Source organism: Diadema setosum, chromosome 1 (assembly GCF_964275005.1).
Source record: "Diadema setosum chromosome 1, eeDiaSeto1, whole genome shotgun sequence".
Classification (NCBI taxonomy): Eukaryota; Metazoa; Echinodermata; class Echinoidea; order Diadematoida; family Diadematidae; genus Diadema; species Diadema setosum.
In genome coordinates this window covers 25,109,915-25,136,816 of record NC_092685.1, presented here as the reverse complement: position 1 = coordinate 25,136,816, position 26,902 = coordinate 25,109,915, and the positions used below count along the sequence as shown (strand labels likewise).

Sequence of the window (26,902 nt, the reverse complement as noted above, 5' to 3'; positions counted from 1 at the left end):
GGTTATCTAAATTAGTCTGCCTATTCCAAGCTTGCCTTTGTGATACCAAGGAGGTTGAAGAGATGGAGTAACAACAGTTATTCCCTTTGATCTATGTTCGAAGCCGCCGCTCAAAAATATTTGAAGCAGGATATGTGCCAAATAGGATCTGCCGCGCCGATACGGACACAATTGACGCGTGTCTCATTGCATAATCACCAGCCACTTTCAAAGGACGATATGTCTTTGTGATGGTAATTACTTTTCGCTATCCCTTCCTATAAAAGGTAGGTAGTACAGACACGAGGATGCGCGAACAGAAATTGAGGAAAAAGTGCTGATATGAAGATGAAAATTACTCGACTGGGCATACGCGGGCACTAATCTGATATATCTATCAATGAAGAATTATACTTGAAGATTATTACATATTAGTTTCATTTGGGCAAATAAGTGGAAAAGTGATAAAACCAGCTTTCCAGGATGGTACAGTTTTAAAAATTTTCACATGATACACCTCTGATTTACACTTCTGCACAAATTTCTGAACGGAATTGACTTTTGTTTTACATGCTTTATTATTCAGTGAAATTTCATTTCATTTAATAAATAAATAAGCAAAATATGGCCATCAGTATGATAACGTTCAAAATGAATCTTCAGATTGCTCAGCAAGACGGCGGCTTGGAACATCGATCATCAAAGGCACAAGTGCACCTGTGGAATTCTTTTGTACATTGATCAATATAAATCTGACAACTGTTTGAATAATTAGTGGAAAAGTGAGCAAAGAAAATGGGATTCCATCGGGATTCGAACCCGAGACCTCCGGATTGCTAGACCGGTGCTCTACCGACTGAGCTATAGAAAGCCCTAGTGCAGTGTTCGTCCCAGAAACCCTTAATTCTCAATGCTCGGGTGGTCAGAAGCTATAGCAGTGTGTTTGTGTGTGACACACACGCACACACTTGAACCTGGCATAAACCCGAAGGATAATTCAACTTGGGGATAAATGCGAGGGATCACCGAAGTGATGCAGCTTTTTGAGTTTGTAACAAATAAAGACAGAATAAACTGACCAGAAAGAATATAAATTATTAGTGGAAAAGTGAGCAAAGAAAATGGGATTCCATCGGGATTCGAACCCGAGACCTCCGGATTGCTAGACCGGTGCTCTACCGACTGAGCTATAGTAAGCCCTAGTGCAGTGTTCGTCCCAGAAACCCTTAATTCTCAATGCTCGGGTGGTCAGAAGCTATAGCAGTGTGTTTGTGTGTGACACACACGCACACACTTGAACCTGGCATAAACCCGAAGGATAATTCAACTTGGGGATAAATGCGAGGGATCACCGAAGTGATGCAGCTTTTTGAGTTTGTAACAAATAAAGACAGAATAAACTGACCAGAAAGAATATAAATTATTAGTGGAAAAGTGAGCAAAGAAAATGGGATTCCATCGGGATTCGAACCCGAGACCTCCGGATTGCTAGACCGGTGCTCTACCGACTGAGCTATAGAAAGCCCTAGTGCAGTGTTCGTCCCAGAAACCCTTAATTCTCAATGCTCGGGTGGTCAGAAGCTATAGCAGTGTGTTTGTGTGTGACACACACGCACACACTTGAACCTGGCATAAACCCGAAGGATAATTCAACTTGGGGATAAATGCGAGGGATCACCGAAGTGATGCAGCTTTTTGAGTTTGTAACAAATAAAGACAGAATAAACTGACCAGAAAGAATATAAATTATTAGTGGAAAAGTGAGCAAAGAAAATGGGATTCCATCGGGATTCGAACCCGAGACCTCCGGATTGCTAGACCGGTGCTCTACCGACTGAGCTATAGAAAGCCCTAGTGCAGTGTTCGTCCCAGAAACCCTTAATTCTCAATGCTCGGGTGGTCAGAAGCTATAGCAGTGTGTTTGTGTGTGACACACACGCACACACTTGAACCTGGCATAAACCCGAAGGATAATTCAACTTGGGGATAAATGCGAGGGATCACCGAAGTGATGCAGCTTTTTGAGTTTGTAACAAATAAAGACAGAATAAACTGACCAGAAAGAATATAGCAATCCGGAGGTCTCGGGTTCGAATCCCGATGGAATCCCATTTTCTTTGCTCACTTTTCCACTAATAATTTATATTCTTTCTGGTCAGTTTATTCTGTCTTTATTTGTTACAAACTCAAAAAGCTGCATCACTTCGGTGATCCCTCGCATTTATCCCCAAGTTGAATTATCCTTCGGGTTTATGCCAGGTTCAAGTGTGTGCGTGTGTGTCACACACAAACACACTGCTATAGCTTCTGACCACCCGAGCATTGAGAATTAAGGGTTTCTGGGACGAACACTGCACTAGGGCTTTCTATAGCTCAGTCGGTAGAGCACCGGTCTAGCAATCCGGAGGTCTCGGGTTCGAATCCCGATGGAATCCCATTTTCTTTGCTCACTTTTCCACTAATAATTTATATTCTTTCTGGTCAGTTTATTCTGTCTTTATTTGTTACAAACTCAAAAAGCTGCATCACTTCGGTGATCCCTCGCATTTATCCCCAAGTTGAATTATCCTTCGGGTTTATGCCAGGTTCAAGTGTGTGCGTGTGTGTCACACACAAACACACTGCTATAGCTTCTGACCACCCGAGCATTGAGAATTAAGGGTTTCTGGGACGAACACTGCACTAGGGCTTTCTATAGCTCAGTCGGTAGAGCACCGGTCTAGCAATCCGGAGGTCTCGGGTTCGAATCCCGATGGAATCCCATTTTCTTTGCTCACTTTTCCACTAATAATTTATATTCTTTCTGGTCAGTTTATTCTGTCTTTATTTGTTACAAACTCAAAAAACTGTTTGAATAATTACAGCCAGAGTGAACTCCATGTATAAAACCTCCTTGGTGATACCTACCATGGACCTACCACTCACTTTCCCTCGACTGAAATTTTACGGGAACACCGTTACGTAGGTGGCAGCCTGTTAATTGTTACTCAGAGAACGTAGTAGCATCGTACACTACATCTTTGGTAGCATGCCGACACTGAACTCAGCTGCTGAAGAAACAAAGGTTTCATGATTCGCTGGCCCCACCCCTCGCCAAGGTCCCGTACGCTGTCCATTGTACCCTTGCCTTGAACTGACATGTCAGAAAAGACCATAGAGCTCTAACAGCTCTATGGAAAAGACTTTCCCGTTGCGAATGCGATCTAAAGAACGAAAAAGTTACCGCGTGCACAATTTGTTCAAAAATTCCCTAACCATCCTATTTTGATATCGAATGGTCAAATGACGCATGTGTTTCGATTATCGGTATGCTAGAATGCATGCAAGTCTGCACACGTACGTGGGCATATTACAATGTTGTATGCATGCAACCTTGCAAGCAAAGGGCAGTGCTAGTGCCGTGCGTGCTGTGAACTTTGTTTACATCAACATGTTTACAATCCCCTCGTAGGGACGTACCACAACCATAGAAACAAATTAGTCCCAGCAACACACGCAAATGCAATCCACTTACGACAAAGATATGTAATTTTTTGCAGTTTTAAGCCAATTATTATATGTCACAATGAAAACAGATTGATTTTCTCAAATCTAAAAGATAATATGAGGAATTTGTGCTGTAATGCTATTTGCGGATTGATATGAGACAGCTCCGCCCATTGAACACACGTGGGTAAGTCGCGTGGCGTTGTTTATACCGCCATATTGCCAGTGTTTCGTGCAAATCTGCGCTGACTGCGATCTAAAAACGACGTATAAAGTTCCAAAATGAGCGACGACGAAAGAGACATTGATGTTGAAAGTGATGTAAGTAGTGTGATGCACAAGAGAATGTTATGGATCGTGGGTTTGTGACACTACAATGCATTAAACAAAGTTGCTTTTTTATCTTTTCCAGGAGGATGTCAATGAGAGCGAACAGGACCATCGTTCACAGGTTAGTGTGTGTATACGAGCTTGGTGAGTGGCCTCTCTCGATCTCGCGTAGCACTTACGTACGTATATAGTACTGTCACAGATTGAAGCCCTGTGTGTCGGTCGCATGTGTTTTTTCGCCAAACCGAAAGGGTGCAACGCGGCACGTTGACTGCTATGCACACTGGCTATTGCAGTTGCGTGAGTAGCTGTATCATTGAGCCCCACATGGACGTGTATCACTTCGATAAGTCGACCTGCACCCTTTGTCGACTTGAAACACTGTCTATGCACATGTACGTGATGTAGGAAGTGTAATATCGCCGAAAATACAGTAGATCATAGTCAATCACAATTTGCTCTTGATTTTACAATATCCACAATAATGAAAGGCCGATAAGGGCAAGTTACTTTATACTAATCTTTTAGGCCACAGCATCTTCTAAACTGCAGACGAGGAGGAGACGGTGCCGGAGACGGAGTGCTGTCAAGATTCAAGAACATTAATTATTGTTAATGAAATAAATTATTGTATTAAATTCTCAAAAATCCTCATGACATGATGTAATTACAATCTGTATGCTGTACAGCTTAGAAAACCATCTAGAAACAATACTTATGACGTTATGTATTTATTTTGTTGTCATATTGTCTTATTGATTTGATATTGTACACATAAACATGGTACACGTGCATGGTACCTGGGGTAATTTTGCTGCGTAGACTTCTACTAGACACTAGGGTCTATCTATCTAGATTAATATTGCAAATTACCATGTAACGTGTGTTAGATAACAGCTAGTCTAAAAGAGTATCTAGATCTGTGTCTGCACTGCAGGAGACGGTGCCGGAGTGCTGTCGAGATTCAAGAACATTAATTATTGTTAATGAAATAAATTATTGTATTAAATTCTCAAAAATCCTCATGACATAATGTAATTTACTATCTGTATGCTGTATGCTGTACAGCTTAGAAAACCATCTAGAAACAATACTTATGACGTTATGTATTTATTTTGTTGTCATATTGATTTGATATTGTACACATACCAGGTACAATTGTACACGTGCATGGTACCCGGGGTAATTTTGCTGCGTAGACTTCTACTATCTAGATAATATTGATATTGCAAATTACCATGTAGATAAACATCTAGTCTAAAAGAGTAGCTAGATCTGTGTCTGCACTGCACTCGGTCTACTATTGACTACAGTCATATGCCGTATGGAACAACAATGCCTGTTAAGTACCATATCATGCATAAAATTTGACAGTTTGATTGTAAATATTCAGTAATGTTTTGTTGATCAGTTGGACTAATTTTAAGAAATGGCAATGGGTTGGAGTCAGAGGAAAAGTGGTCATGAGCTGCCTGGTGATTTATGAATGATGATTAGGACTCCTTTTATGTCAGTAGAGAGAAGTCTAATTGCAGGTATCTCTTTTTGTTGTGATTTTCATGAATTTGGCAAATATTAACAGGAATATTTAAGAAATGTTGGTTGTATTTTTGTTGTATAAGAACTATGTGCTGTATGCTGCCAACCTCCTCAAGTGAGAGTTTGGAGTGAGACTCTGTGAGGGAGAGAGCGACCAAACCTGAGGGGTTGAAGCAATGGTGGGCCGGGGGATGGGGGTGTCTCCCCCTCCCCCTCTCCACTGGAGGAAACTTTTGACAATTTTACATTGTAAATGGTGCACTCTGCTGGTGCATACTTATTAAAGATTTCAACACATGCAGAGAGAGAGTGCATGTTCAAAATCTGGACAGTTTAGGCTTGGGCATGTTGAATGTTTGGATTATCAGGCATTTGGGGGACATCTTTTTTTTTTTTTTTTTTACTTTTTGTTTTGGGGATTCCACGTGAGAATTTTTTCATCAGAGTGAGACAGTTACCCAGAAAGTTGGTGAATTACTTGAGTCTTGTGCTAATTGCGAGAGAGATGGCAGCCCCATATTATTTTTCTTTTTTAGGGGCAAGACTTATAAAATGTACCCCCTCCACTCATACCCCACCCCTTGCCAAAAGTGTGGGAGTGTGTGCATCCGTGCATATTATGGTAGCCATCAAGGGTAGGGTGGTTTAGAGTGGTATGGGAAACTAATAGTGGGGAAGGGGACATAAGGAAGTCTTTCCTGGGGGTATTTTGAATGTTGTGCAAACATACATTTATTTTAGCAGGAAAAAAAGAAAAGTCTATCATTTTTGTATTGAATGCATTTGGATAGAGTTGCATGGGGAGAAAGTGGCCTTTAACAAGAATCATTCAGTTGTTTAAGGCTTTACCCATTTCCCTTACAATTGCCAAGTCAATTTCATGTATGAGAGATGATTATGAATATAATTTATGCAGGCATTGCAGAACACGCAGTTATGACTTTAAACCATACATAATTTGGTGTGTGGTGGGGACAAGGGAAAATTGGCAACTTAGATGAAAACAAAAAACAGTCTCTATCGCATAGTTTGTTTGTTTGTTGTTGTTTTTTTTTTTTTTGCTCTGTCACACACACACATGCAGATATGCAACACACCAGAACCAGTCAATTCCCTCCACTCCTCAAACCTCAAAATGCACATTTCTCATGTTTTGCATTGCAAATATTTTTGTATTTTGATTCAAATGTGGTAGGGAAGTAAAAAAAAAAAACCCTAAAAACAAGAAGAGTGCTTGGTTCATCAATGTGGAACATGGGTGTATAAATAATGGATTGAATAAGTTTGATGTCAAATATGGAGGGTTTTATGTCATAGGGCGGAATGAAAATTGTGTCTCTTTCATACCCTTTTCATTGAATATACGGCACATGCACACTAAATTAAAAAAAAAAAAAGTGCTGAAATGATATTGCTTGATTTTCATGGTACATGTAGATGTGTTTATCAATCATATACCAACACACTGTATCCAGGAGGCGGGCAAATAGTTTTTAGATTAAATCATGCATATCATGACCAAGGTCCTGTTGGTTGCATTATTTGTTTGCCTAAAGTTGCATGTTGCCGAGCAACATTATAATGATAATGTGCTATTGATACCTGTATGCTCTGATTCTCCTGGACTTGGGGGGGGGGGGGGGGGGTGGGACTGCATTACTGCTGAGACTGCAGTGTGTACAAAACAATGTCAGCAAAATCAATTTTACTTCAAGGACAATGCAACAGTTGATCAAATTAAATTTGTCATAGAGCTTGTTCCTTGTTCCTTAAACTTAATGTGGGTGGACTGGGTCAAGGTCGGGTTCAAATATTTTGAAAGACCAACTGTACTTAAAGGTGTGGTCGATAGTCGCATCAGTCAAACTTGGTCAAAGGATGAACTTATGAAAAGAGACATCACCAATGGGACATCAGTCTATGATATGTACTCGAAGAGGAGTTCAGGTTGGAATTGAAAGGTCGAGGTACATTACGGGTAATGCAAAAACTGAACAAACCAAGACATCACCTTTTTTCTTTTTTCTTTTTTTTTTTTTTATTTTTTTTTTAGCCATAATGAGTGAAGCGCAATATAATGCTTGCCACTACACCAGAGCAGTGAATATGATTGAAATGGATGGAATCTCGCTGTCACATTTTGGCGACATTAACTTTTCTATTGAGTGAGTCTAGGTAGTATGTTTCTTGTAGCTATTTTATGTTTTTCTGATGGGATTCTTTCTAAAAAGATCTCCCTAATGTATTTAACCATGGGCAGTCAAAACCCTATGTAAAATATAATAGTACCGGTATGTCGCGGTGGGTAGTCACTGTTTAAGTTTGGTCTTTGTAATACGTATGTACAGTGTATGCATTAATACGTCTTGTACTCATACCAACTGGTGAGTTAATGTATTTGTGTGTTATGTGTATTTATGTGTTAATGCTATTTGTGTGGTAAAGATGCAAATAGCGCACTTTTTGGTCGGGGAAAATATCCCAAGAAATCTTGGGCTAGTTCGTGAATGAGCGTGCTAATTCGTGAACTAGCGCAATATTTTGGGTGCGTCTCCATCTGACAGCCTGAAATTTTCTCGATCCCTCCGCGCTTCTGGTTAGTCGGCTGGCTGTAGGGAATTATTGGAAAGCGCATGTACAAGCTATAGTGACCATGTACATCATACTGTACACGTACACACACACGGTGTTGTATTCAAGGATCACATATGTGTACTAGGTCTACTGTTGTTGACATCTTCTTAAAACTCAATACCGTGCATGCTGACTGTTTTATCCTTGTTTGTACTTCTTTTTCTGGTCCACTCTACCTAAGCTGAAGATTCTTGTAGATTGTGTGTATTTACAACTCGTTTAAACTCTGCAAATCGTTAATTTCATATAAGATGTCTCACTGGACAGAAGAAAGAGTAGCGTTAGTGATATCCCTTTGGGGAGAATATGCTGTACTGCTCACCTCCCTGGTTGTAGTATCGTACGTACGGTGATTATAGGAGATTTTGCGTGGGGAAATCCACTTTCGAACTACGAGTAAAGCAGAGTAATGATTCAAAGTGCGCATGCATCAAATTTCGGGCTAATTTCCCCAAGCGGGCTGTCCGAGCTGATGAAGACGCACATTCGCAGTATCGGCCTATTTTCCAAGACCGCAAAATATCCCGCTAGTTTGAACTTTGGGCTGATGAAGACATGCCTAGTGCTACCAATATTCCTTGTACTTGCAGGGATTTTAAAAAAATGAAATACTTCTAAAAGTCAGAAAACAATGGTGACACCTGCTCCCTTAGTCCCCCTCAAAGTTCTTAACCAGTTTATTTGTATTATCTTCATATACAGTACTGTAAGTGCATAAACCAGGGAGGTGGGTTCCCACCTCCCTGCATAAACTGACCAAACTTGGCTTTGAACTTATAGGTTTTCAGCAAAGAACTTTTCAAAAGATTACAAACTAAAACAGCAGAACCAAAACAGTACATCACCTTCTTCTTGGCCCTTGAGGGTTTCTTCTGGCAAGAAGGAGGGGATTTTCATTTAGCGTGCAAAATATGTATACCGGAAGGTACTTAGAGCTGACGCCCAGTTGTCATGTAGAAAGAAGATAGAATACGATATTGAATTAACTGCATGATAAATTGCTTTATTATGCCCTGTTATGTCAAATGTCTTCTTGGATAACTGGTGCAGTAGAGGTAAGAACATTTCCAGTGAGTAGCAAGTGTTTGTTATGAGGCCCATAAAATATACCTGTGGAATGAAAATGCTGGCAGGAAAAGTCGGTTTTTACATATCATGATCGTATTTGACTGTAAAAGATGTCAACCCTCATAAGTCATTGGTGTCCTGCTATAAATGCCTTGAAGCTAAGATACTAATCATAATAGGCTACATAAAAAGTACTTGTTGCAGTCTAATGACATGTGCACAATTTCTCCCAGCAAGAGAGAAGAGTTATATTGTGCATTGTGTGCTACTGTGTTTGCATGGACCTTATTGAATTGTTTGCATTTTAATGTTCATCCTTGTCTTCTCTTTCTTTTTGCAGCAAGCAATTTGAAACTTAAAGTGTACTTTAGGATAAGCATTTAAGTTCTGAGTAAAGTTTGGTGAGCATAATGCCGAAGTGAAAGCATCGGAACTGTTATCCCTTTCCAGGAATGTTGCCATTGAAGCATGGCATAAAAGTTGTTTATCAATGGAGAGGATATTCAAAAGCAGAGATGACTTTTTATTAGAGTCGTGTTTTGTTCGCTGTTCAGTATGACACATCGGCTCAGTCAATATTAGCCTTGGCTGATAAAGGTCTGTTCGTATTTTCTGCTTACAACATGGTCTGCTGCATGCATGACCGGACATGTTTTTGCTCATACTTCCAAGTGAGGTTGAAAGCCAAAGTACATGTGCACTGTTGGGAACTGTTTGAAATTTGTTTAGAATGGTTCACTGCACAAAGTCTTAGATATTCTTGATTGCTTTAATAGACTCAACTTGAAATTGAGTAGAATTTCACTGACTTTGCAGCAGAAAAGTAGGGGGAGGAGGGAGGTACAAATGTGAATGTGTAAAAGCGGACTAACAATATCAAGGAGGTCAAAGAGATCGAGTTCCAACTGGCTAATACTTCAAGCAGCTGTCAGTCAGTCTTTGAAAGAATCCACACAAAAAAATTCCGCTGGTGCATTTGTGCCTTTGATGTTGGGGGTTTGATGCTGCCATATTTCTGAGCAATCTAAAGATTCGTTTTGAAATGTAACATGTAACGGCAAAAGTTTGCTTGTTTTATGCATCAAATGATCTGAGATTTCACGTAATGATGAAACATAATGAAAACAAGAATCAATCTTGTCCTTGGATATACGCAGAAGTGTAAATCAAAGTGTTTGAAACTGCTGGGAAAGCCAATTGCATCACTTTTCCCACAAATCAAACTGATATTGTATTATCTTCAAGTATGTAGTTCTTTATAGATTAATATGTCGGGTTAGTGCCCAGCCATGTCCAATTGAGTAATTTCGATTTGTATTTCATACAAAATTGCACAATTTCTACTCGTGCATCCCCCTTGTCTTACATACCATTGTGTATCGCTCATCTTGTATATCCATATAGAGATGGCGAAAAGTAATTACCATCATGGAGACATACTGTAAAACGTGATATATTCGCGGCATGAATTTTTCGCGAATTTCAGCAGACGGCTTTTTTTGCGGCATGAAATTTTCACAAACTGCCACTGGCATTCAGTACAGTTAGTATAGACAAGAACTTTCGCTTGCATTTTAATTTCGCAAATCTTGGCGCTCGCGAAAATCGCAAAATTAAAATGCACGCGAACATTCCTCGTTTTACAGTATCTTCCTCGGAGAGTGGCGGTCATCATGTAATGAGACATGAATCTCCTCCAATCCATGAGACAGGTCCAGTTTGCCAAATACTTCAGATATTTTTGAGTGGCAGCATCAAATGTGGGTTATAAGACTGTTGTGAACTATCTCTTGAACCTCCTTGGTAATGCATGATTGTCATTACATTTAGATGGAGAAATGGAAAAGAGCATTTACTACAAATGTCCATATTTTCATGAGATTAATTTTCTCGTGCTGACCAACTAAAAAACATATTTGTGGGTTCTTGAATTCGCACTGCATGATTGTCAGCCCATTCAAAATGTGCAGAGAAAATTGTGAAGATATTTTCATGGGTTTTAAAATTTGTGCTAGCCAAATGTTCTCGAAATGCACAAATATTAATGTACCATGAAAATTTGTGCATTTACAGTATGTGGGCATATAGTAATCATGCCCTTCATGGCTTAGCGAACAGGTTATGCTTGCTGTTGGCACCATATGTAATTGCTATAGATAACAAAGATGTAAATGTATAAAGGTGTACTTATGTGTTAACAAGGGCTGTACAGCCCTGTAAAACTACAATTCATGTAGGCCTATACCCTCTGTAATATGCTAGTGTTCAGTTATTCAGAGTTGTGCCAGGGATTGAACATTTCACATAGTGCATTGTACAGCCCATTTTGGGTCTATTCAACCATTGTGTGTCTCTTCATGCCAGTTTTGATTAGATATGCTCCTTTTCTCTCGGTCCTGTCCCTGTTTCATGGTGTTGATTTCATGTGATGCTTATCTCCCTTTTTTTTTTTTGTTCTCCCCCCCCCCCCCCCCCCCCCAAAAAAAAAAAAAAAAAAAATGGGTACAGGTTTGATTTCAGTGAACAGTTGGTGACACTCTAACCTTTCGATACCTTCACTTTATTCTTTCCCCATAGTTATTGGTAGGGGTTGTTTTTTAGTTCTTGTTATTATAGACCTGTCCAGAACGCTCCAGTTATTTTCGTACACTGGCAGACAGTATTTTCCCTCTCTTTCTTGTAAGCGTGTATTGTTACTCGATGGCTTTAATGCTTGAAGCTCCTCTTTTTAGTCGAGAGGACTGGAAGCTCAGTTTGTCTGCTTTTGTCTTCCAGACTTCTTTTGTGTCTGGATCCTCCTAGCAGCTCCTAGCTCCTTAAAGATATGCTCGCCAAAAATACCGTGCATCCTTCCTCGATCTCTGATTACACGGATGTCTGAACATTTTGGGGTTGTTGTTTTCTTCTTCATCCTTAACCACTGTATAAAAACAAGGAATGTTTGTATGCATTTCTTCTTCTTCTTCTTTGCGAGAGCCAAGATTCGCTAAATTAAAATGCAGACGAAAGATCTTGTCTACACTGTTTGTATTGAATGCCAGTGCAAAAATTTCTCCCTTCATGCTGCTAAATGAGTTTTCTCTCTCATATGAGCCTGATTTTGATTAGGCACTGTTGTTTTCAGTTGCACAGTAACCAATGGCCTCAAAATCACTAAATTTGCTCCTGATCTGTCAATTGGCAGCACATCCTGGAATATTAGATATAGATGTAATTGCTTCAGATTTCCTGGTAGCGTGCAGAGTGAATGAATCTAACTATTTCCACCTAGATTTTCCTCCAGTTCAAAGGTAAGATTCCCAGATGTTTGCATATTTATTGAGAACAAGATAATTTCTCCAGCTACATGTATATTAACCCCAGGATTTGAAGGGTTAAAGCATTAGAATTGTAGATGAAGGGTGTTTTTTTTTTTGGGGGGGGGGGAATGGGCAGATGGATGGTCTTCATATCCCTACCTCTCTTTGTCACGGTTCAACAATGTAGAATTGTTTTGGTGGGGACGGAAAAAACAAAAATACCAGCTTTGTGGACCCTCAAGCAAAATAGCTATGGTATAAGATAAGCAAAAGAGCAAGTTAAGACAAAATTGTAAAATACTAAACTGATTGCAATTTGAATGTCTGTAGTAAGTCAATTGGTGTATCACCTTTTTTAGTATCTCAAGGCAGCAAATCAATGTGTAGTTTGTTGGTTGTGATATCACCATGCTGCCTTATTCCTTTTTTCTGTGATATATAAAAGGGCATTTTGTTTACCTCCAGAACTTTTCCCCAGAGATTATTTAGTACATTTGTAGGAATGAAGACCCAATTATTGTACATTAATTAGATAAACAGAATGGAAGGTGGCACTTTCATTAGAATTGGATATGAAATGAAAGCACTACTTAGCTTAGAGTTTGTTTTCAGAGAAGAGTAATGAATCTTGTTGCCTGTAAATTGTCTGTAGATGATTACCAGAGTTCCACCGGTATAAATCAGTATGTTTCGTGTTTTAATGAATGAATTGACATCATTTCTTCTCTCAAAACTTCGTCATGTTGGTGTAAATTATATCTTGTGACTCAAAAATTTATGTTACGTGTGAAATTGGAAGCTGGTTTGGTCATGCAGCCAGGTGTGAATAATGAATTTCCTTCCAGAGGGTAGCATGATAAGGTTTCTTACAGCTTTTCACCCAGTCTTTTGTGGAAATGTGGAGCCAGTGTGTCTGTACTAGCAAGTATCATGTATCGGTAAAGGAGCGATTTCAGTTCATCATCTTATGATAGACGTACAATGTACAATTGCTAGCTAGTCTTTGCCAGTGTTGAATGGTTTGAGAGTAGATATTTTCTTATCAAATAATGGTCAAGTAGAACTGCAGTGTGTTTGTGAAGTACAGTGTGTCATGTGGTATCTGCAATTTAGGCACTTGAGCTGAAAGTCTTTGCTGAGAAATGAGCACATGAATACACAGCAAAGAAATGAGCACATGAAATACAGTCTGACACTTTACTAAGAATAGATTTCTCCCATTTGTTGTTGGGTTTTGTTTTGTTTTGTTTTGTTTTGTTTTGTTTTTTTTTTTTTGGGGAGGGGGGGTGCGGACACGATATTGCAACCAACAACCTTGGCAGGGGCAGGGACTCGTCAGTGAATGAATTGATAAAGTGAGCTGTATGTTTGTTTGGTTTTTTGTTTGTTTGTTTGTTTGTGTTTTTTTTTTGGGGGGGGGGTGTTGGTTATTGAACCACTGTAGAACAAAGCCATACAAAGAGCACATTATTGTATGTTGTGATAAGTATGTAATACATATTAACTGATCAACAATTCTGATTCAGTCACATTTTTAACACTAAAGTTCTAGGCCCTATTGCATTTTGGTGTTTATAGGAGAGCCATAAACTGCTGAACAGGTCTTGTATTGACATATGTACAGTATCTGTTAGTGATAAAAATATGTACTGTATTGTAATGTGATTTTAGATAACTTGTTTCCCAACACCATATCTCACATATGTTCATTCAGCTTCCAGTCACCAGTGCAAAGCATTCAAAAAGCTTTCCACTCATACTCTGTATTTGTAAATCTCTTTTTTTTTGTGTGTGTCTGTTTTTGTTTTTTGTTTTTGTTTTTGTTTGTTTTTTGTTTTTAGTACGGTAACCAGGAGGAGCACTAACTGCATGTATAAAGGTGCATCTGGCATGTAGATCAAAACAGTGTCAAAACTCCCTTATACAATGTATTGATGGTTTTGACATGCAAAAGCATGCAACCAGTTTGAAATCACTTTACAATCGTGGGCTTTACCTCAGGAACTTCATTGTTCTCATCCAGCAGAATTAGGGAAAATTGTGTCACACTCTGTATTGTGTTTGATTAATGATGCAGTCCTTGTAGGTTCTTTGTTGATCTCGTTTGAAAATGAAAGATTTATTCCCCAAATTCATCATCCCCCGTGTCAATAGTGAGCACACATAATAATGCATCACTTGATAAACAAGCATGTGTACTCATAGTCATACACGCCTACACATATACACACACACACAGATACACAGATGCAGAGGCGCATGCCGGGCCACGAGCCCATTCTCTGTGAATTGTGTGTAAAGGCTGTCAGCTTGTGTGTTTGATTTCCTGTCATATAGTAGTCATTGACTGTGAGCCAGTATGGAGTGAGCCACCGAAGCTCACCAGACTGACCCTGCGATGAACTCTACGTGGAGGTCACACCCACTGCCTCCAGTCAAACCTTTTTTGGGGTGGGTCTCCACTGACCTCTCTGTGTGATGTCCAGTCTGTCATCCAACCACTGAGCCATTTCTGGTGCTGTAGGTTCAGCTGTATACCTGCACCCATTTTTGGTTCCGTGACCCTCCCTCTCTTCAGTCGTTCTGGTTTTTTTTTTTTTTTTTGGGGGGGGGGGGGAATGGAAAAATGGAGCAATGTGGAAAAAACAAACTATGAGTTGTATCATATGACACTGGCAGTTGTTATTGTGTGTTGCAAACTGCTGTTTCTGGAAGCTGTGGATTTTCATTTATGCCAGCGCGCTTGCACACACAAGCTCACAAAGAAATGGATTTATGCTCTGTTAGGGAAATTTGATTTCAAGAATCAATGGCAGATCAGAGCTTACGCTTGATTGTTAAGGGGTTCAGACTTCAAAAACAAAGAACCCATATACGTACAATGTATGTCTCGGTATAAAAGTTTCTGAGCACGCTTAAAGTTTGCGAGTATTCACAGACACCGATTTAGATGAATCCGACTTCAGAGCACTGTAACTTACCGGTATGCGGCCGTAACTGGGAGGCTTTCAAAGAAGAACAAAAGCACTTTCAATGGGTTATGCAATGAATGAGCCAGATGCGTTGCTATGTCAGTGCATTAATTATCTTTTGTTAGGCATACTTGATGTCCCCAGTCAGAAATTATGATAAAAAAAGAGTACCCTAATTGAATTGGTCTTTACGGTAAGATTTTGTAAGATTTTATTGACTCTATCGACCCCCTCTCGGGGTATGAGAGTATAAACATATTTACAATATATGAATACAAGAATATAAGTGATAATGTACATGTACATGTGAAAATAACGGTACTGTAAGTCTTGCCCACTGAATTTCAGCAATGTTGAATGCACAGCAGTGGCACAAACATCATGCACTGTCAATCAAACATGCAATTTTTGATTACATGTGACAGAAAGTACTATCTAGTGTACATGTGAATGCACACCATAATTATGCACTCACCACTGTGGCAATGGATATGAGGTCAAGCATTATGCTCCCGTGTCCTCCATTGTGTTGAAAGGTCAAACGATTCGGCAAGCGCAAAAGGACACTTGGAGTCAAGCAAACGCCAATTGGAAACACACGGCTTGACGTTAGCAGTAGCCCAGTGACCAGGGGCCACTAAAAAATTAATGTCGGGCCACCAAAGTTCCATTATGGTTATTTTTGGTGGCCCGATCAGGCAACTAAAATTCAAAATGAAATTCTATATTTTCCTTTTGATGGAATTCTTGCATCAAGTTGTTTTTATTGGAACTGATTGACAAATTGCTAGATGTCTACATAGATATGTGAAAGTAGGGCAATTCGTCAATCAGTTGCAATTTGAATTTCCTTCAATTTCAGCCCACTATATTTCTTTTTGGGGGCCAGCAGAGAAAAAAGTTAGTGTCAAGCCCTGGAACACTAAATCAGACATTCAATGATTTGAAAAGTATTTGTGAGAGGTATATGATTTGTGTCCCCACTACGGAAAAAAAAAACCCAAACAAACAACCAACAAACACAATTAAAGTCAATTTTAGCAAAGAAGTTTGTAAGAAAACATGTTTACAGACAAGCTCATTTCTGAATGTGAAACCCTGCTTCAGCTCGACGTGACTCAGAATGGCACATTTGTTGTGTATTCAATGCATGGTATGGTGGACTACTCGGGCACAAATGAAGGGCAGTGCTTGCCTCAGTCATGGAGCCACAAACGTTTGTAGCTCCTTGCCTCAATAGAGAATATAGGTCACAGCTGAATGTCATTGAAGCAAATTTTTTTTTCTTTTCTTTTTCATATGTCTTTATAGAAAATAGTTGTTGCCTTTGTGTAATACAAAGGGAGGGATACCTTGACTTACTTGTACTTGTACGAGAGCATTAAAACCATATTTTCCAGAGAGCAGTGCTCTATTTATATACTGATATACAAGGTATTATCACCTTCTCTCTATTTATAAGGCAATATAAAAACCTTCAGGAGGATTTTTAAGCCTACTAAGCCATGAGTTTTAAACAATGTATCATGGAAAGTAGATGAACAGATCAAACATCAAGACAAAATTAATGTGTATGGTCTGAAGTCAGTGAATGTATCACTTGCCTTAAAAGTGGCCTTTCTGTTTTAATCATAATTACTATACTTCCAGTTCAAGTTCAAGTTTATTTTTTGCCCTCCATTTCCAACTTAGTCGATAGCATATAATCAACACTGTATGGTGATATGGCTGCATGCATAACAGTGATGAAATTAGTTTTTTGGTTCCCCCCCCCCAAAAAAAAAAATAAAAAATAAAAAATTTAAATGGTGAATTTGAATGTGAAGGCCATACCGGTAGTTACTAAAGAGCTCTTTCTGGAAAAATCAGTTAATCAACCTGTAAAATATAGTGCCGTAATAAGTCTTTCACCAATGAAGGATGCGCATTAAATTCAAAGCTGCCAATTTGAAGAGGAGAAGATCACAATACAATCCTATCTCCATCAAAATTTGCCCAGAGGTTGATGGATTGAATGAAGTAACATCAAGGGGAAAAAATGTTGCCAACTTGAGATGTACTTTTTCTTCATTGTTTATTAATATTTATTTTTTAATTTATTCACTATCATCATTTTTTTTTTTCTTCTGTTTAGAACAGTTTCCCCACAATATTGCGCAGAAAGAGGGCTGGTCAATGGAATATGCAGGATGTTGATGCAGTGCCAGAGGCAACATACATGTATTTATATTATATCGCAGTTTGTTGGAGAGTCATGCTTTTAACTCATTTTCATCCTTGTTGTTATAATCTCTCATCCATTATTCCCATTATGGTGTTTCTCACGCACTATCGAGCACGGCTGTAAGGCAAACAGTGTGGCGCCTCCTGCCAAGTTTATCGTTATCAACCTTGAAGTAAAGAAAAAAAAAATATTCCGCAAGATGAGGGGAAAAAAAATTGATAATATGTTCTGCATCATGATTTGTTGTACTGAGACTATGTATTTTTTTTTTGTGTGTGTGTGTCTGTGTTTGTGTTCAAAATGGATAATTATGTATTACATATGAGATATCATCTCTAAACAAGTTTCTGATTATTTGAGCTGAGCAAATAAGGTTTCATTATCTGTTCTGTAAAATCTATGCCTTGTATAGGTTTGTAGAACAGTTTGCTTGGTTCATTATAAAAGATAATTTCTTTGAATGACCTTTGCCTTAGAAAGGCTTAAAATGTCAAGAGAATGGTGAAAAAAAAAAGGTTGTAAAATTATGTGTTATATGTACAATCATATGTGGTAAAAAAAAAACAACAACTCATTGTTTGTTTTGTTATTCTACATGTATTTGTATTTTGTGTTACCATGGAAGTCAATACCAATGTCAACTTTCACTACCATAGCAGTATGAGGAACCGACTGCCTATGCACTGTATTGGGAGTATGGGTTGACTCACCTGGTAAAGTGGTTGTCAATCCCGAACAAAACCCTATATTGAATATTCATCAATTGACAGGTTGCCCCAATGACAGGTGGGTTTAACTATAGATGCAAAAAGGAAATAAAAATGTTTTCAATGATTACGGCTGTCACTTTTGTGTGCTTCCACGCAGCCTCTCTCTCACTTAACTGCCACGTATTTGACTTTTTCCGATGGATGTCTGCTTTTTTTTCTCTCTCTCGCTACAGGCAGAGAAGCGGGCACACCACAACGCGCTAGAGCGCAAGCGGAGGGATCACATCAAGGACAGCTTCAGCATGCTGAGGGACTCCGTGCCGAACCTGCACGGAGAGAAAGTGGGTCATCAGCTAATGCATTCCATTAGCCCCTTTTTAAGAGTTGCATAAAACAGCCTCATCTTGTTGAAGAAAGAAGGGGGGGGGGGAGGGCTATACTCAGGAATCCTTGCCAGTGGAAAATTCCAGCTCAAAACGCTCCGAGTTATTAGATCTGTAGGAAAGCTTTGCTGACAGAATGAACGTGATAGTTTGTCTTGCCATCGATTGCATGTTTTTGTTCCCCTCTTTCATCATTTTTGTTGCATATATGCAAGGCTGCACACTAACCCATTTTTTCTGCCGGTCTAACCTGTCTCTGTCGGACCGGTAAATGCCCCGTTTTACCATATTTTGCCGGTCCGAACAGAAAATTTACCGGTCAACAACAACAACCTAAAAAAACATTAAATGACTTGCAAACTTATTTTCTTGTTTTTTATGGACGTATACCCCCCCCCCCACCCATGTACATTTTACAGATTATTATTTTTTTTAACTTGCATTATTTATTGCACAAAAAAATAAAAAGAGATAGGAAAAATTACAATGTTTGTTTGTGAACTACAGTGTAAAATGATAATGAACAAAATCAGATTGTATCAAATGCGTCTGTGACTTTTTCTAAACATCGGCACACGAACTTGCTGCGTAATCTGCTCTTGGTGGTCAGTTGGATTGCGACGATTTAATGAATTATTTTAGCTGTGATATTTTCTGATGCACGCGCTACAAGGGGTTCTTCATTTTTCTCCCGATAATCTATTCGCATTTGTGCATGCGTTCTTGAAAGGTACACGACATGCAGGGCCGAATTCGCGATCCTTTTTGCGCCCATTTCCACCTCAAATATTAGCGGGGTTGTGGTAATTTCATAAATTACTTCGGCTGTAATATTTCTGATGCAAGCGCCAAAAGAGGTTGAAAATGTGTTCTTTATTTTTTCCCGACAAACTCTTCGAATTTCGTAAGTGCGTTCTTAAAAAGATGCACCACATGGCCGAATTCATGATACTTTTTTCGCCTATTTCTACCTCAAATACCAGCGGGATTGTGACGATTTCATAAATTACTTTGGCTGTAATCTTTTATGATGCACGCGCCAAAAGGGGTTGAAAATGTGTCCTTTATTTTTTCCCAATAAACTCTTCGAATTTCGTAAGTGCGTTCTTACAGATGTTCCACACAGCCGAATTCATGATACTTTTTGCGCCTATTTCTACCTCCAAATATCAGCGGAATTGTGGCGATTTCACGTATAAAACTTCGGATGTAACTTTTTGTGATGCACGCACCGGCAAGAATGGTTGAAAATGCGTTCTTTATTTTTCTCCCCATAATCGCTTCGCATTCCGTACATGCGTTCTACGACAGGGCCGAATTCACGATCATTTTTGCGCCTGTTTCTACTTCAAATATCAGCGGGATTGCGATGATTTCATGAATAACTTCGGCAGTAATCTTTTATGATAAACGCGCCAAAATGGGTTGAAAATGTGTCCTTTATTTTTCCCGGATAAACTCTTCGCATTTCGTAACGCGTTCTAAACAGATATATGACACGGCCAAAAATCATGATTCTTTTTGCGCCTATTGTTTCCTCAAACTTCAACGGGATTGCGATGATTTCATGAATTATTATTCGGCCGTAATCTTTATGATGCACCGGCCAAAAGGGGTTGAAAATGTGTCCTGTATTTTTCTCCCAATAATCTCTTTGCATTTCGTACATGCGTATACGACACGGCCGAATTCACGATCCTTTTATCGCCTATTTCTACATTAAATATCAGACGAATTGTGGCAATTTCATGAATTGCTTCAGATGTAATCTTTTGTGATGTACGCACCAGCTAGAATGGTTGAAAATGCGTTCTCTATTTTTCTCCCCATAATCTCTTCGCATTCTGTACATGCGTTCTTGAAAGGTATACGACATGGCCGAATTCACGATCCTTTTTGCGCCTATTTCTACCTCAAATATCAGCGGGATTGCGATGAGTTCATGTATGACTTCGGATGCGATCTTTTATGATACACGCGCCAAAAGGGGTTGAAAATGTGTCCTTTATTTTTCCCCGATAAACTCTTCGCATTTTGTAAATGCGTTCTTAAAAGATACACGACACGGCCAAAAATCATGATTCTTTTGCGCCTATCGTTTCCTCAAACTTCAACGGGATTGAGATGATTTTATTAATTATCACTCGGCTCTATAATCTTTATGAGGCACGGGCCAAAAGGGGTTGAAAATGTGTGCTGCATTTTTCACCCAATAATCACTTCGCATTGCGTACATGCCTATACGCCACGGCCGAATTCACAGTCCTTTTAGCGCCTATTTCTACATCAAATATCAGCGGGATTGCGATGATTTATATGTCATTAATTATTTCGGCTGTAATCTTTTGTGATACATTCACCAGAAGGGTTGAAAATGCGTTCTTTATATTTCTCCCGATAATTTCTTCGTATTTGGCGTTTTCAAAATTATACATTGCATGCAGGGCCGAATTCGATATTCTTTTTGTGTCTATTATTGTTTACTCAAATTCCAACGGGATTGCGAAATTTTCATGAATTACTATTCGGCTGTAATTTATATGATGCAAGCGCCAAAAGGGGTGAAAATGTGTCCTTTATTTTTCTCCCGCTAATCTTTTCCCATTTCGTACATGCGTTCTTATCTACAAGGTATACGACACGGCCGAATTCACGATCCTTTTTGCGCCTATTTCTACCTCAAATATCAGCGGGATTGTGGCGATTTCATGAATTACTTCGGATGTAATCTTTTGTAATACACGCACCAGAAGGGTAAAAATGTCTTTTTTATTTTTCTCCCGATAATCTCGTCGCATTAGTGTATGCGTTTTTGATAACCAAGATGGCATGCAGGACTGAATTCAAGATCCTTTTTTTGGGCCTATTATTTCCTCAAATTTCAACGGGATTGCATTGATTTCATGAATTGTTATTCGGCTGTAATCGTTTATGATGCACTCACCAAAATGTGTCTTTTATTTTTTTTTTTTTCTTTTTCTCCTCTATAATCTCTTCGCATTTCGTACATTATCTTTTGGAAGATACGACGCGGCCGGTCGAATTCATGATCCTTTTTGGGACGATTTCTACCTGAAATATGTAAGCGGGACTGCCATGATTTCATGATTTTTTTTTCTCCCTCGTATTATCTCTTCACATTTTGTGCATGCGTTCTTAAAAAGTACACGGAAGGGCCGATTTCGTGATCTTTTTTGCGCCTATCTTCGTTATGAGAACATTCAGAGCGAATGAAAATATCAATTTGTGAAATGACTGTGCAAAATGAAAATAAACGCAATCAGATCCATTTACTGTATCACTGAATATCGAATGTGTTTTTACTTTTTGTAAAAATCGACACAAATAAATTAGTTCTAACATAACTGCCACGCTGCTGCGAAGCCGGGATCGCGATCGGATCGATCTTGCGTTAAAAAATCATGAGTAAAATGACCCAGAAATGCGTGCGCTTCTTTCAATGCTTCTTGTCTGGCATGACCACCGATCGCAAGCAAACGAGAAGCAGTTACACTGTACATGCTTTGCATCGTTTGCTTTGCATGTATTGCATTGCATGGCAGTGCGTGAGCAGCGCCAAATGCGCAAGCGAGCGCGAATGTAACTGGTCGACTGCTAGTGCTCAAAACTATGTTTACTGTACAAATTGATATGCACCGGTAGACATAAACGAAAACTTGCGTAAAACTTGTTGAACAGTGCGATATCGTGCATTCTGTTTCTTCCTGATCGGGGCTGCTCTTTTCCTTTCTACTGACCCCACCAATGCTTTTTCTTTTTTACTGGTCATGTCGGACCGGTAACTTGTGGATTTCCTGAAAAGTTATCGGTCCGACAGTGACTTTTACCGGTCTTTGACCGTCGGACCGGCGCCAGTGTGCAGCCCTGATATATGAATATATCTATAAGGGGCCTGGCTTTGTTATTATTGCGTGAAGTAGTAATTGTTTATGGCATTATGTATCTGTATTTACACATACCAAGGGATACAATTGTCAGTGTGTACTTTGATAGGTCTCATGTCATTTCTGGGCTGGTATTTATCCTAGGGACCAATGTGGGGATTGACCATAAATAAGAGAAAAGTGTGTTTAAGGAAGCATGCCTTTGCAATTTTTATGGTAATATGATGAATGACATTGTTACAATATGGGCCAAGGTCAAAGGTCACCAAAAGTTTGATACGATACGCAAGTGTGATTTTCTGGCTGTAACATCCACTGGGAAAGTCCACTGGCAATGTTATGTAGTATAATGGGAAAAGATAAACTGTCCAGAAAATTTCCCATTGTGCAATGGGTTAAAGGTCAATCCTAAGGTCAGTGACCAGGGTCATTGACCTTCATTGAAATGTAGATGGAAGGTCATGAACTACTGGCAAAATACTTTATACAGATTCAATATGATGTGGCAGAAGCATTCAAGTCAACATCTCACTGCAGTCAATTTGCTCGGGTATCTGTTTACCTCGCTTTTGTGAGAATCGAGTCATATTGGTGTGATTTAATGTACTGAGTATCATGTATTGTAGAACTCTGAGGATGAGTTCATTGAGCTTGTCTGAATGACTCCTCCGATAAAGTCTTTTTTCTCCGTTTATTCCATGTTGTACTCTAAGACACAGTCACTAATGTGTCTTATGTGTTACGTGGATGTGTTATCCGTTAGATTAAATACTAGAATAGTACATGTATGTGGGTTAAAAGAAGAACAAAGAAAGTGGTTGTGTAAAATAAGTGTAAGGAAACACAAAGCAAAGCAGAAAATCAAATAACAGTGAAATGAAGAATTTGAACCAGCAAGAAAATATATTGACATAAAATATTGTTTCTCCACACATGTGGTTTTCTTTTTTGTTATTGCTGATGTTCTTCAAATTTACAGTGAACACAATCTTGACTGTCAGTAATGTTCAGGCCAGTCTCCAGTGAACCCCAGTGAAATAAATTCAGAGTAGAATCTTTGCACTTTACTTGTGAATATATGTTTTGTTTCTTCTGGATGTTTCTTCCAGTTGGTAGAGGAGATACCCACAAAATTATAATTCTATCAGGTGAGTCAAAATTTTGAATTTATCAGTGCTGAGTGAGCTAACTCACTTATCTACCATTATTTGTCACTGTTGGGATATTTTTCTCCCATGTATAGGCATCACGGGCACAGATTCTTAACAAGGCAACAGAGTACATTCAGTTCATGAGGAGGAAAAATAATTCCCACCAGTCAGATATTGACGACCTGAAGAAGCAAAACCAAACTCTAGAACAACAAAGTGAGTACCACTTGATTTTCAGGATGCATCTCTACATTGGTGTGTATTTTTCATATTATTGTACAGATATATTGCATTATCAAAGGTGTAATATAACATTTGACATCCCTACAGTTATATTTTCCCAAAGAGATTATGTTTTCCCGAAGCACTCTGCACTGAGGGAGAAAAATGACTCATGGGGAAAATATGACTCCCAAGGGACTGTCAATGTTGGATTACATTTGTTGACGAGGCAATATTTGTATATTATATGGTCTGGATAAATACTCATTTTATTCTAGTCTCATTGGCAGCCAGTCAAATTCTGGAATTATGTTTCCTTGTGACTTCACTGCAGGGTATATACATGTAACTGCATTGGTCACATGATTGCATTATCACCATTTACTAACCAGTGTTTATGTGGACCATTTTATTATTTTAAAATATGGAACACCCCGAAAGGATTAATCATCACGTCATCACATTAGGACTTTAGATGGTATATCTTCATCTCTCTCTCTCTCTCTCTCCCTTCCTCTAAAAGTCCAACATTTTTTGATAATGCATACTGGATGCAATATATCATACCTTGTTATGTAAATGAGTTTCAACTTATGGCCAGTCCCCTATAACAACATATAAGAAGAAGAACAACAACAAAACACGACCTCCATCTAATAGGATGCCATAAACTTACAAATGAGAAATCGCATTTCAATATTCATGGAAATGTTATGCTGCCATATTGGAAGTTTTTATTTGGAACCATTAATGCAGCTTTGTATGCTGTAGTTGTGATACAGACCCCATGCACTAGCATTGGCCCATTTTAAGTTAAAGGGATCATATAGTTTTGGTTGGGACCTAATTTCAGGTTTCTAACATTTTTTGGCGAGATAATGAGAAACCTCTTATGAAATATGAAAGAGCATGTAATTCTATGAGGAATTCAACGTTTATTTCATGAAAATTGGTTTTGAAATGGCTGAGATATCCAAAAAAGAACAATTCTAATAAAGTGTGGGACCCATACTTTATTACGGTCGCTTTGTTTTACTTTGTTTTTGGATGTTTCAGTCATTCCAAACCCGATTTTCATCAAATAAACTTTGAATTCCTCTTAAAATGGTATGCTCTGCACTATATCATAAGTGTTTTCTTGGTATCTCGCAAAAAGTAAAAAGCCCAATTCTCATCTCCACCGATACCGTACCATCCCTTTAACCACCACTCCGGCATTCATTGGGTCTTAATTAAGTGCCTTGTTCTTCAGATGTCCATTAGTTAATCAGGAGCCTAATTCACAGACTTAAGGAAGTAACAGTTTGGAAGGGTCATTCAGTAAAGAGACCGGGGGAAAACTCACCTCCTTGTGTGCCATATATATGTAACGCCTTTCTCATGTCAACCCTCTCTATTTCAGTTCGCATTCTTGAGAGGGCCACGACGGGTGAGTTGGGCAAGACCAACGGCGTTCTGATGGCCACCAACAGGAAGGGCGGACCCGTTTCCGCGTTCGACGGTGGTTCGGACTCGGACACTGACTCCTCGGAAGCCACCGACAAAGCTAGTCACAAGGCGCGGAGCAAACGATTAAAGACGGGCGACGCCTCGGATAGTGGTTCCAAATCTCACAAGGTTGCCAGTGACACTCAAAAGAGATGATCCAAACAGAAATGCTTTATTTCTGGAAATTTTATAACCTTATTGTAACAATTTTTTTTTTCCTACATAATTCTCTTGTGTCATTGAAATTCCTAGATCCTCGTCTTTTTGTCCTGTTTTTATGTCAAGAACTTTGTGGGACCTATATACACAATTAGGAAGTGAGTCGACATCCCCTCCCATGTTTTGTTTCGTCATTGGTTTCTCGGTTTTTGGGTTTTTTTTGCACCCCTTGTCCTGTTGATAGAAGAGAAACTCTGAAAGAAAGTTTGGCGTGGATTCGGTGATATTTTCATATACAGACAGGTATATTAGCATGTTCGTAACTTCCTTGTTCAGACAACTACTGTGTGCATGGAAAAGAAGATGACTTTGTTCGGGGACACCATGAAGAGAAAGGAGGAAAATAAAAGGGGGAGGGGGAAGAGGGTTTTGTTGGTATTGTTAGAAAGTGGCTTATGTCAATTCAGTACCTAACAATTTGTTTTTATTGTGTGTTTGGGGCATTTTTCTGTCTATTATGCCTGATGCAAAGAGTTAGAGTTGTTACGTATGCATTGTTCCTTCATTCATGTCGGACAGATGGATACGAGAGATGTTGTTGTGGTAGGTGGTTAGTGCGTATTTCTGTTTTTTGGGTTATCAATTCAAATGGGGCAGCAGATGTAGACAGCTACTGTATACGCTATCTATTTCACAAGGGTAGTATTTCATGAAATGGTACAGACAAAAAAAAGACGAATGTCAGGAGTGGTTGAATTTGTCTTTGAAAATCCCTTACTGAATGAGACACAAGTACCATTTTTTTTGATTTCTCATTTTTGAGGAGAAGTTGGTTGCGTTCGTCTTCAGGAGATATTAATTTGGCGCGTTGTTTGCACATTTGTACAAATATTTCTGAAAATAAAACCAAAATGAATTATATGCTGTACACAACAGTACCCAGCTTCTTATGGCCACACAATGCCAAAAAGTAGAGCATGTGCTGTTTTAGATCGGTATTCTTGTTTCAACCATACATTGAACAGTACCACTGTTTCCATGCACTGTGTAGAAGCAGTTTGCCCCCTTACCTTTGGTATAGTATTCACCGTGGGCAACCTATTGTAAAACCGGAGACATTTGCGAATTGGAGCCAATGGCCTTTTTCATGGCATGAAACTGTCGCAAATTGCCTACCATGAAAAGAACTGTGAGTATACTACATGTACTAATTATACAGGGATTTGTTGAACACACTGCTGCTTGATATTAAGCACACAACAAAACTGAATGTGCACTACTAAACACACGCAGTTAAAAAAAAAAAAAAAGAAACAAATGTGCACTACTACTGTAGTATGCATTCTACTACTA

The 26,902-nt window shown here is 39.0% G+C and overlaps 1 protein-coding gene across 1 annotated transcript; it reads left to right on the top strand.

Annotated features, from left to right (window-relative positions):
- Nucleotides 1-3,697: 3,697 nt before the first annotated feature.
- Nucleotides 3,698-26,351, top strand: LOC140228837 (protein max-like). The gene is made up of 5 exons (XM_072309113.1): nt 3,698-3,786; nt 3,878-3,916; nt 18,475-18,582; nt 23,773-23,896; nt 25,305-26,351. The coding sequence occupies exons 1-5, from the start codon at nt 3,748-3,750 to the stop codon at nt 25,544-25,546; spliced, it is 552 nt and encodes a 183-aa protein (XP_072165214.1). The 5' UTR covers nt 3,698-3,747; the 3' UTR covers nt 25,547-26,351.
- Nucleotides 26,352-26,902: the final 551 nt, after the last annotated feature.